This window comes from Diadema setosum, chromosome 13, assembly GCF_964275005.1.
Source record: "Diadema setosum chromosome 13, eeDiaSeto1, whole genome shotgun sequence".
In the NCBI taxonomy this organism is placed as follows: domain Eukaryota; kingdom Metazoa; phylum Echinodermata; class Echinoidea; order Diadematoida; family Diadematidae; genus Diadema; species Diadema setosum.
In genome coordinates this window covers 21,889,892-21,901,856 of record NC_092697.1, presented here as the reverse complement: position 1 = coordinate 21,901,856, position 11,965 = coordinate 21,889,892, and the positions used below count along the sequence as shown (strand labels likewise).

Genomic DNA, 11,965 nt, shown 5'->3' with positions numbered 1-11,965 from the left:
CATCACGACATAAATGAACAAGTAAAAAAATACAAAACGAAAACAAACAAACTATAGTAGATGTACCGGCAGACATAAGTAAGCTCTTGCAAAATATTTTAATACAAGGTTCAAGTATCACATGGCGCAAAAACAAATATCTGGAACTTCAATGAACACTGTATGGTCATTTGCAAAAAGTGATCGGGTCTATTATACATTATTTGTAGTATTTTGAAATGCTAGGGAAGATAGAAATAGGTCGATAGTTGCTAATTTCATGAGGATCACCTTTTTGAGAACAGGAGTGACTTCTGCAATTTTGCCACCCTTTACATGACTCGTGCAATCGTGTTTTCTCGCGCCTGTACTTTTTTCGTTTTAATGGCAATAATAACGTACATCATTTAGGTCACGGTTTATGCACTCTTATCTCATAATAACCCGATGAATATGTTTCCGATATACCAGAAAGACGTCAGGTGAGGGGATACGCATTCTACCTGTAAAAGAGGGAAATAATTTGTACATGTACGTCCTGGTCGTAAAGGAATGCAGTCTTCATTCTGGACAATTTCCGTACATGCTCCATCATGTCCATTTGCAATAGCTTAGAGATGTGGGGGGGGGGTGGGAGGTTTGGTCCTTTCTATTGAAACGCAGAGGGTATCCGCGAGAAAAAAAAATGCAAGAAAGTGTAGGAGACCGGGGAGAAATGGGGTATTTTTGCATCATCAGGAAAGATTCCTTGTAACTTTTAAAATATTTTGTCAAGCTAGGTCATGATCATAACTGTGTACTATAAATTCTGAAGTTTATAATAGAGTATTTGGTGATACCCCTATGACATTTTAGTGTAATTAATGACTTCTTAAACCCTTAATTTGGGGAGAAATGGGACAGCCCGGGGAGAAATGGGACAACCTGGGGAGAAATGAGACAACCATGCACAAAAGAGTCCGTAAAATTATCACAAAGTATAGACTGGTGATAAAACAAACACATTTCAATGAAGTTGTAAGACAAAAAGGGAATAATTTGTGAAGAGAAGGCTTTTTATAAGAGACGTATTGGGATAGAATAATACATTGTTGAAAATGCCTGTATATCATTTAGGACCAAAAATGGTATGGAAATGGTAGGCATGTTTGCAAATTGGTTATAAAAAAGCAATTGCTTTTTTTTTTTTGCAACTTACTTGTAGAACTGTGTAGTGGCTAATATGTCTATATTGAGGTGTAACGAGGCTCATCTTTTTACTGATATAATTGGATTGTTGATTGGTCGAGCATTTTTCAAGTTACAAGAGTGTTCCATATTTCTCTCCGGTCTCCCTTACGCTTCTTCAGGAGAAGGCACGGAAAGCGTGTGTTGCGAGAAGGGTGTCAGAAATATGAAGAAAAAATCTTTGGCACTTTTACCTCGTTCTCTTAATTTCTACGTCTAAATTTTTATCTCTGACATTTTACTTCTGACATTTTTACCTCTGCGCCATATGTTATGGTTATGTTGAATACATGTACGATGTACATTATTTTGTATGTACACATGATTAACGCCCTCTGTTTTTAAGAAGTTAGAGTCCTCTCGGGCTCGGTGAATAAAGTCTCTCGGCCACATCGTATCTGAGGTCGTCCGGCTTTTCCTTCCTAATACTGGCGTGGTGGCAGCGTCGGGATTCGATTCGACGTCCATCCTGAGAACTTGACATAGTTACCCAAACTAGGAGGAATCAGCTCTCAAAGTAGAGGTCGGGCGCTCAACAAAAAGTGTTGTGATAACGTCAGTTACGCTCTTCGTGTTTAGACCAGTCCCACGTATACAAAGTTATGCGGGGTCTACGTGCACCGACGCAGTGGTGCTTCACCGAGCCCGGGGGCATTTCGGCCAGCGGTAGCCGCAGTTACATGCCGACAACGTGGCATGAGCCAGTAGCGCCCAAGCGCGAGCGCAAGCCAGAATTCCGTAGAAGTAAGCCTCAATCATACATACAATCACCCCTTTTTCTTGCCCAACAAGGAAACCGAGATGTACATGTGAGTGTGTGTAGTGGTTTGGAAGTTAATTTAATCAGTGAGTCTTTTGCTGATATGCTATCTGAGTGTGACATTACAGCTGATGAGTATGGTCACAGCATGAGAGTGCCTGGTACAATAGGCTTCACAGACGTGTGCATCGCATTCAGTGAGAAGCAGTTTCGCATTGATGGTGCAGTGGTCAGAGATTTGGATGTTGATGTCGTGGCTGGACTTCCGTTTTTGGAAATGTATGATCTTGTTGTTCGACCAGCTAAACAACAGATCTTGTTTGAAGATGGATCGACATTTCATTATGGTTCAAGGTCTGCTCATGCAGACAGGCGTCACAAGCATGAATCATTCTGTACAGATTAGCATAACTCTGCAGGTGAGATGTGGCTGAACATAGCTCTGCAGGTGAGATGTTTACGGAGCATATCTCTGCAGGTGAGATGTGTGCTGAGCGTAGCTCAACAGGTGAGATGTGTATTAAGCATAGCTCTGGAGGTGAGATGTGTACGAAACATAGCTCTACAGGTGAGATGTGTACTGAGCATAGTTCTGCAGGTGAGATTTGTACTGAGCCTAGCTCTGCAGGTGAGATGTTTACCGAGCATAGCTCTGCAGGTGAGATGTGTACTGAACATAGCTCTGCAGGTGAGATGTTTACGGAGCATAAATCTGCAGGTGAGATGTGTGCTGAGTGTAGCTCAACAGGTGAGATGTGTATTAAGCATAGCTCTGCAGGTGAGATGTGTACTGAGCATAGCTCTAAAGGTGAGATGTGTACTGAGCATAGCTCTGCAGGTGAGATGTGTACTGAGCATAGCTCTGCAGGTGAGATGTGTCCTGAGCATAGCTCCGCAGGTGAGATGTGCATTAAGCATAGCTCTGCAGGTGAGATGTGTAATGAGCATAGCTCTACAGGTGAGATGTGTACTGAGCATAGCTCTGCAGGTGAGATGTGTACTGAGCATAGCTCTGCAGGTGAGATGTGTCCTGAGCAAAGCTCCGCAGGTGAGATGTGTACTGAGCGTAGCTCAACAGGTGAGATGTTTTCTGAGCATAGTTCTGCAGGTGAGATGTTTACTGAGCATAGCTCTGCAGGTGAGATGTGTACTGAGCATAGCTCTGCAGGTGAGATGTGTACTGAGCAAAGCTCTGCAGGTGGTATGTTTACTGATCATGATGTTTACGGTGGTATGTTTACTGATCATGATGTTTACGGTGGTATGTTTACTGATGCAAGTAAATATAGCAGAGCAGGTGAGATGTCTACTGAGCATAGCTTTGCACAGATTGTTACTCAGCCTCGCTCTGAGTTCTTTACTGAGCCTAGCTCTGACAAGACTTGCAGTGAGCTTAGTTCTGATGGGCCTGAGGTTTGCACTGAGCCTAGCTCTGATGATGCGTATACCGGGCACAGGTCTAAAGTACAGATGCAGTTCTCCCAGACTCTGGTTGATGACCAGCACTCTGACCATTTTGACTGTCCTGATTTCATGGATTCCTGTGTTGATGTACAGGTGAATGACACTTCCAGTCATTTATGTGATTTGCGTGACTGTGCAGAGCGAGGTTCTATTTCGCACAACAGTATGTCTTATGCAGACTTGCATGCGCCGGCTTTTATCTTGTATCTTCATGTATCTTCAAAACGAAGGTGGTGGAAGTTCACCATATCCAGCCGAACAAGGGACAAATCTGACCTGCTGCCCTCCAGTTGTACTGAGGACAATTTTCTGTCACCTCAGATAACGACGGCTATGAGTAGGTCACCCGTTCACAATGATCAGTCACTAGATGGTGGTTTAATCAGTAACAGCCAACTACACCCTGCTGATAATTCCCACCACGACGTCATCGGCAACCCTGATGTCAACAGACACCATCTAGATGTTGATGGTTTACTCCCTGCTGATGACACCATTCCCGATTTCAACGACGTCCTCCAGCACGATGATGGGAGCCCCCCAGCTCGCGATGATACCTATCGGGAGATTGATGCCATCCCTGTGGCTAGTGTCGAATTTTCCATGGTCGTCGATGACGGTCCCCCTCTGAAGCAGGTCATCCTAGTCAGTGTGAGCGATCCGCTTCCTCCTGACTGCAGCCCTGTATGCGACATGCTTCTGCAGGCCTATGATGATGAGCCTCCAGTCTATGGTCTCCACTCGTTTCTAGGCGAAGACCCCTCGACTCCTCGTGACGTTCATCTTGGATCTTGTTGCGTCGAACTCAGTCTCCACCCTTCAACTGACCATGGGACGAACATCCATCCACCTCATCCCCCACCCTCAGTCCCGCATGTGGCCATTGTTCACCGACCTATTCCCCCACCCCTAGCCTATGGACTCGGATTGCACCCCATTGTGCCATATTTAACCCTGCCGAGAGGGATCGGGCTTGTCCCCCCAGACAGTGTCTCTCCATGTACAGGTACAATTTTCCCTAAGATGCCCCATGTCCTTTCCCCAGGATAAAGTGTACCCCCCCCCATGGGCATATGTGGTAGAGTACCGTTTTTCCTCATGTCACATTGTTTAACATTTGTTGCAATATTTTTTAATAACTGTTTTGCTCATTCAGCGTTAGACCATATCAATATTTATTCTTCAGGAAAAAAAAATATTCAATCATCAAATTGGTAACATGAATGTTTTTATGGTTATTTGTAATGGGGATATAACAGTCAGTGAAATTAGTTTGTTAGATGTGTATACATGTACATGTATGTACCCATTGCATCAATGCAGATGGTTTTTATCATGTACCCTTGATTTTTTCAGTGCGTGAGGCCAATACCAACTACATGTACCTGTATTTTGTGATTTTTGCCAATCGTTACAAAATTGAGCGTGATTGGATTGTTGCATAAATTTGTGCGCTGTACCTTAATATTATTGGTTAGTTTAATTTTCACAGTGACGGTGTTGATTATGCCATGTTTTTGTATGTGACAGTTGCCTACCACTTCAGTTTAATTATTGAGTACTCACAGCCTTTCGTGTACCCCTATTGGCTGTTTGATCATAAGCTGATTTATCGTATTGTAATGCTTCAATTCATGTATTATGGTACATTGTACTGGGAACATGTTAAAATCATGTGTGATTGTTTCATTTATTGTTTTCTGTAAGGTGTAGTTCTACGTAAGTATTCATTTTGTTTCAAGCTGGTGTAAGTTCGTCATTTTTATGACATGGTCTCTGCAGTAGAGGATGGTAGTCTGCATGCATGACGGTAAGGGATTAGGGAATGTTGTACAGTTGTTCATTGTAAGTTTTGCTTGTTTGAGGAAATCATTAATGATTTTTGCCTAATTATATTTGGTAAGTGTATACAATGGAACTCAATGAGTCTAACTGTGATAGTTAAGCTGTGGTCCTCATCCCTGTTGGGATGCAAGTTTGTGCTTTGTGATAAGTTACTCTGATTTCTTGTTACAGGGACATTTCATCTTTCATAAAATGCGTATTACATTTAAGTCATCACTACTTGTGTGTATGCCATTATTCTGATGTTAAAAGTTTTGGAGGGGACATTATTTTGTTCACAGAGAGTGGTGACGTAGCCATCTTTCTAGAAAGGGAACAGAAGGGTTGAATGATGTACAATACTACATGTTGCAGTATTGAGTTTGTTATGTTTTTAGTCATATGTCACAATGAATGACGGATGATTTGTAATTAGGTACAATTTGTCAACTGTTATATGATAATTAGTTTTGTATCTAATAATGCTAGGTCAGCAAAGTTTATTGGTGTTGATATGTTGTATACAAATTCTACATACGTATTTTGACTGTTTGTAAGTTGTGTTCATTATTCTTTTCTGGCCACATGAGATGTCGGAGATTTCTCTTAAGGAGCTAGAGTAATTATACATAATATGCATATGGGATGGTACAGATTCTTTGAAGTTCCGATATCATATCACTGGAAACTTTATTAGGAAGTTGATATCAAATTTGTAATTAGGGAGCAACCATATGCTTATGAATGTAGTACAAGTAACAAGTGACATAGAGTTCGTGAGTATAAAATAACAGTCATATATAGGTATGACAACTGTGTTTAAAGTAGTGTTTGTCGACTGAGCACAGATATATTTGTGGTCAGGTCTTACTTAATTACTAACCCACAGGACACATAAGTTTCATAGATTTGTTTAGATGCATACTTGTTAACCCTTTATTTATGATAGTTTCAGTTGTGTTGAAAATAGAAGAAAAAGGCAGTCACGCCATATGTTATGGTTATGTTGAATACATGTACGATGTACATTATTTTGTATGTACACAATGATTAACGCCCTCTGTTGTTAACAAGTTAGAGTCCTCTCGGGCTCGGTGAATAAAGTCTCTCCACATCGTATCTGAGGTCGTCCGGCTTTTCCTTCCTAATACTTTATGGCGCTGACATTTTTTCCTCTTTTTTTTTTCCTCTAACATTTTTACCTCTGACATTTTTACTTCTGACGTTTTTACCTCTGACATTTTTACCTCTGACATTTTTCCTCTGACATTTTTACCTCTGACATTTTTACCTCTGAAATTTTTACCTCTGAAATTTTTACCTCTGACATTTTTACCTCTGACATTTTTACCTCTGACATTTTTACCTCTGACATTTTTACCTCTGAAATTTTTACCTCTGACATTTTTACTTCTGACGTTTTTACCTCTGACATTTTTACCTCTGACATTTTTCCTCTGACATTTTTACCTCTGACATTTTTACCTCTGAAATTTTTACCTCTGAAATTTTTACCTCTGACATTTTTACCTCTGACATTTTTACCTCTGACATTTTTACCTCTGACATTTTTACCTCTGAAATTTTTACCTCTGACATTTTTACCTCTGACATTTTTACCTGGCACCTCCGACTCGTCCTGCTGGTAGCGTAGAGACTCAATGTGTTTCTCGAGGGAAGCTATACGAGTATCTCTCGTATGCATCTCAAAATCAATATATTCCCGCAAACTTTCAGTCACCTTTTCCGTAATGATTGGCGTCACTTCATCAATTAAAGTTTGTTTTATGGCACTCACCACTTTGCAAGCAACAGCGTTACTTTCCAAAGCTTTGTCGATTTCAGTGCGGATGGTATTGTGCAGCTCCTCTGCTTGAAGCTTTGAGTTCCGAGTGTTTGCCATTGTGAGAACAAAATCCAAAATCCAAAATCCAAAATGTCCTCGAAATATCTCACAAACATTAGTTTGCGGGTATAAATTGGTATGTCATCTTGTCAACATGACTATGAAGAATGTAGACACCACAGATCCATGGAAGAAAACAGATTTCCCATGCACGCTGGTGACAAGGAATGAATGACAAGTTACGTTTGAGCGGAGCTCTTCAAAAAACACGTCCGATCATGACGCTCGCTCGCTAGGGTACATGATTGTTACATCATAACCCATCATAACCTTTCTCTTCCAGGTCCCTTTGCAATGGCACCTGGAGCCGCTCAAAGTCAGGAAAAAAAGAAAGAAAAAAAAATCAAGATCATCCCCTTCGAACGGACCCTGATGTGTATGCTCCCCTGAAGTCAGGCCCTTCCCACCATCACATCTAACTCATCAGAAACGATGCGCCACATTATACTGATACAGATTATTCAGTTTTCGGAACAGTAAACTCATCAATTCATTTTCAGATAAAACAACCTTTTTTTCATTTTCAGATTTGAACTAACGAATTATTTCGGGGGGTATTTAAATGTCGGATTAACGAGCATCGGAATAACGAACCTTTTCGTTTTCGGATTAAGGATTTTGAACCTTCGAAAAAAAAAACCGAGCATGATATTTATTTTCAGATTAAAGAACCTTCCGAATAAAACGAACCCTATTTTCATTATCAGATGAACTATCCTTCGGAATAACTATCGAACATTCGGAATTACATTTATAAAGCCACAATTAATGTTTGAATTAACCAACCCTTTCTACGTTCGGATTAACGAACATCGAGGTAGGCTTACGGCACTGATTTCTATGTAATAGATATCGGTAAGGTATAGGTAATTTGTGTGTGTCAGAATAACGAACCTTCGGAGTAACGAAAACATCACCCGGGATTTTGACATTTTTGTGTGTACAATTCATTCTCCATGTATTATTTTGGGGGATTTCAACCACATCACTGATTTCACCCGTGCTTTCGTCAGGTGTGCAAAATCCTTTCGATCATGCTCGGTTCCTGTCGCGTAACTGTCAAAGTGGATATTACGTGGGCAACTTTTCGGCAGCCGTCATGGGAGCCAAGTTATGGGATGCTAGCGCGTGCGTTTATTGGGGTGTTTCACACAGAATCTAAATCAGCCTCGCATTTTAAGATCAACTGAAAATTATTGTCTGCTAGCAGTATGAGACTTCAATAATATTCTAACTTTTATATTACAGATTTTTCCATATTGGCTTTAACTAACACGTTATTAAATGTAAATTTTGATAACAATTTGAATTCTTCGTGAAACACACACACACACTGGCGAGTATATGCACAATGGTATGATGTGCTCTGAAACGTCCGCACAATGCGGGTGAGATTACATATACTACAAAATGTTAAAAATATCATAGTATGTATAATGTTTGTGGAGACCATGGCGATGGTGGTGAGCCTTAACGCTTCTGAAGCATTCAAAATATAATAGAAAAGACTGGAAACGATCAAGCCACGATGTATGACGCTTTTGTCGACTTTTGAGGGTCGTGGCGGTGCCGCAGGTAAGTTAAATGACTTACTTGCACAGCTAGTTAATGAAGTCATCGGGGATGTCCCGATACAAAGAATTATCCAACGTGTATTATTCACAAGGCTGTTTACTGGGCGATGTGCACAGGACCATGAACTTCCCACCGTGGAACTGTGCCGTGAAACGAATTTGATCTAAAGAACTATTAAAGACAGGTTAAACAAGGAAATAAATGTTCACAAACTTGTTCCATGACAAGAGTGCGTGGTAGCTTTGACTTCAGAGTCGAGATTGCAAATGACCAAATATCAAGATAAGAGTGGATGATCATCATGGTTTTGATAGATAGAGGCAGGCAGTGGGTCTTTGAGCTGTGGAGACTGCTGGAGTGTGTTGCTGTTTTGCTCACATTATGTCCAACTAATGTTCAAAGTAAGTAGATTCTATACGTTTTCTGCATGCATGATTAGCATCGCGTATAGGAGGAACATCTACGGTTCATAATTAAAGCCGGTGATCTGAAATTGATTTACATAAGGTGTTGCCTTTTATGTTTTCCTCTATGGTATGAAATAGTTCTGATAACGATTTGTCCAGTAGAAAAGGCCAAATTTATTACAAAAATAAAAAAAAATAGTCAAAGAGGATCACAATGCTGCAAGTAATCTACTGCCGTTTTAAATTTCAGAGCGCTTTGGCTGCCTATGGGCAGGTGATGGGTTTGGCTTGCCCTTCGGGCCTAATAGGAGAAGAGGAAGCAGCTAAGAAAACTCATATGAAGTACAAGCAACTAGCTCTCTGGCAGCTAGCTTTGCTAAAAGGCCGTGATAGAATGAGGCTTATTGGTGTAATATTTATTTTTTTCCCTTTGATCAAGATAGAAGCTTAAAGGAAACCAAATCCGAACTATAAATGTCAATTGAATGAAAGCAGCAATATTATTTAAAGGGGAAGGCTAGTAACTAATCAGTGGGAATCAATGGAAATGCTGGGAGATGATTGTTCCAATCCTTATGGGATTCATTCAAGAGTTCATTGTATATCTATTGTTGTGTGAAAATGATTTGCTTCAGAATGGTCTCATATTCAAGTAATGTGCACTTTAATGTTTCCAGGTTAGCGTCCCTGGTCAGTGACGGAGCATTAATCTGCACATTACTTGAATATGAGACCGTTCTGAAACAAATCATTTTCACACAACAATAGATATACAATGAACTCTTGAATGAATCCCATAAGGATTTGAACAATCATCTCCCAGCATTTCCACTGATTCCCACTGATCAGTTACTAGCCTTCCCCTTTAAACGTATTCAAGTCAACGATTGAACAAAACTGAGAAAAATCGCTTCAGAATTTCTGAATTTTTAAAATTTCTGAGCCATCACTGGATAAGGACACTAGTACACTCCATGATGTTATATAATGGACAAAATTATGAAGAAAATAAACAGAAAATTCACCATATTTTCATTTTCCAGCAAAATGAGAGAGCGCTTGACTTAACCTCTTTAAAAAATTAGGAATAATATCCTTAATGTTCAGTAACTATACACGATTTGACGGAATGTATACTTCTCATTAAGATAGAGATTTAGAGAAACTCTTCTTATATATGCTTTATATTGCAACTGATTGACAAATTGCCCTACATCGACGTAAATAAGCACTGAATTGATCAGTGTTTTTTAGTAGTAGCCATGATAAAAAATCATGGGCTTACATACTCGAGCAGGATTCGAACCTACGACCTCCTGATCACCGGACAGGCGTCATCTCCACTAGACCACCGAGCTTTCGCCCGACAGCAAGTGTTGGTTCTAATCCTTATAGCATGCAGCGGGTACTGCTTTGTTATTCAAATTCATGAATTTCTTCCGTCGAGATGTTTTCATTGCAACTGATTGACAAATTGCCCTACATCGACGTAAATAAGCACTGAATTGATCAGTGTTTTTAGTAGTAGCCATGATAAAAAATCATGGGCGTACATACTCGAGCAGGATTCGAACCTACTAAAAAACACTGATCAATTCAGTGCTTATTTACGTCGATGTAGGGCAATTTGTCAATCAGTTGCAATGAAAACATCTCGACGGAAGAAATTCATGCTTTATATTGTTGTCCAAAATGGTGTCATGAACTGTTTGAGTCTTCTTTTCTTCTTCATGTCAAAAAATGCATGATTGCACGGTGCTCAAGGAAGGGGGGGGGGGTGGAGAGGTTGGGCGTTCCAGAGCTCAACCCTCGTGGAACAAACACGCGGTCACACAGTGTGGTTTCTGTAGAATGTCTCAATTTCACATTTTTTGACATTTACATTAAAAAAAAATACAAACAGGACATGTTTAAATGCAGATATCTATTGTTTTCTTTAAACCAATCATTGGAAAAGTGACTTAATACATGAGATTCACAGGATTTGATGCTGAAATTGTTTTAAAGGGAACCATAAGCCCATGACCATGATGTCATTATCAGACCGTGTTATTGGCAGTGAGATACAGCAGTCCTTCATATTTTTTGTGTTGTTTTTTATCACATCCGAACCGTTTGTCTAACATAAATAATTAAACACAAGAAGCTGCTTGAAAAAAAAAATTCAAATATTTGCAATCATGCAAGATGACTTCATACAAGTACTCCCAGCACCATTTCTACCTGGCAATTCATTACAAAAAAAAAAAAAAAAATGAGTCTTGTACCCACAAAATTTATTGGAGCATTCTGTATACCAAGTATATTTTGTGATTTGGAATGTATACTAGAGCAATAATGTGCTGTATATAATTTTGTTCTTAAAACCTAACCAGATTTTTTTTTTTTCATGTACGTGTGCATTAATCTGAAATACTGCATGTGTCTCCATTTAATCTTACTTCTTTTCACAAGGATATGGTAAATGTGTCAATATAGTTGTCCTCTCTGAAATCATCGATTAGTATAATTGTAGATGTTCAATAATGCTACCAGGACTCTAGAGTACATTATTTTGATATGAAGTAGATATGAAGAAAGAATGTGTACTTACCTAAAGAATAAGAGGAATGATGAATGTATCAATGGGAGTTTAAAGTGAAACAAAGATTCAAAGAAACATTTTCCCATAGAGCCTTTGTATCCCCGATGCGAGATTGAGTAAGTGTAATTGTAGAGTGTGTTTGTTTGTGTGTTTTTAAAGGCATATTTTGACAAGAATATGTATTCTTTATACCTTTTGATTATTCACTTATTTATCAATGTATAAGCTGCCATATTTTT

The 11,965-nt window shown here is 39.5% G+C and overlaps 1 protein-coding gene across 1 annotated transcript in view; it reads left to right on the top strand.

Moving 5' to 3' along the window:
* The first annotated feature begins 1,808 nt into the window (after positions 1–1,808).
* LOC140236481 (receptor-type tyrosine-protein phosphatase T-like) overlaps positions 1,809–11,965 on the top strand; it is a 98,452-nt gene continuing 88,295 nt past the window's right edge. Inside the window, exons 1-3 of the mRNA XM_072316404.1 lie at positions 1,809–1,950; positions 2,095–2,245; positions 3,661–4,436. Of these exons, the coding sequence (XP_072172505.1) occupies positions 1,809–1,950; positions 2,095–2,245; positions 3,661–4,436 (1,069 nt within the window). The remainder of the gene's footprint in view (positions 1,951–2,094; positions 2,246–3,660; positions 4,437–11,965) is intronic.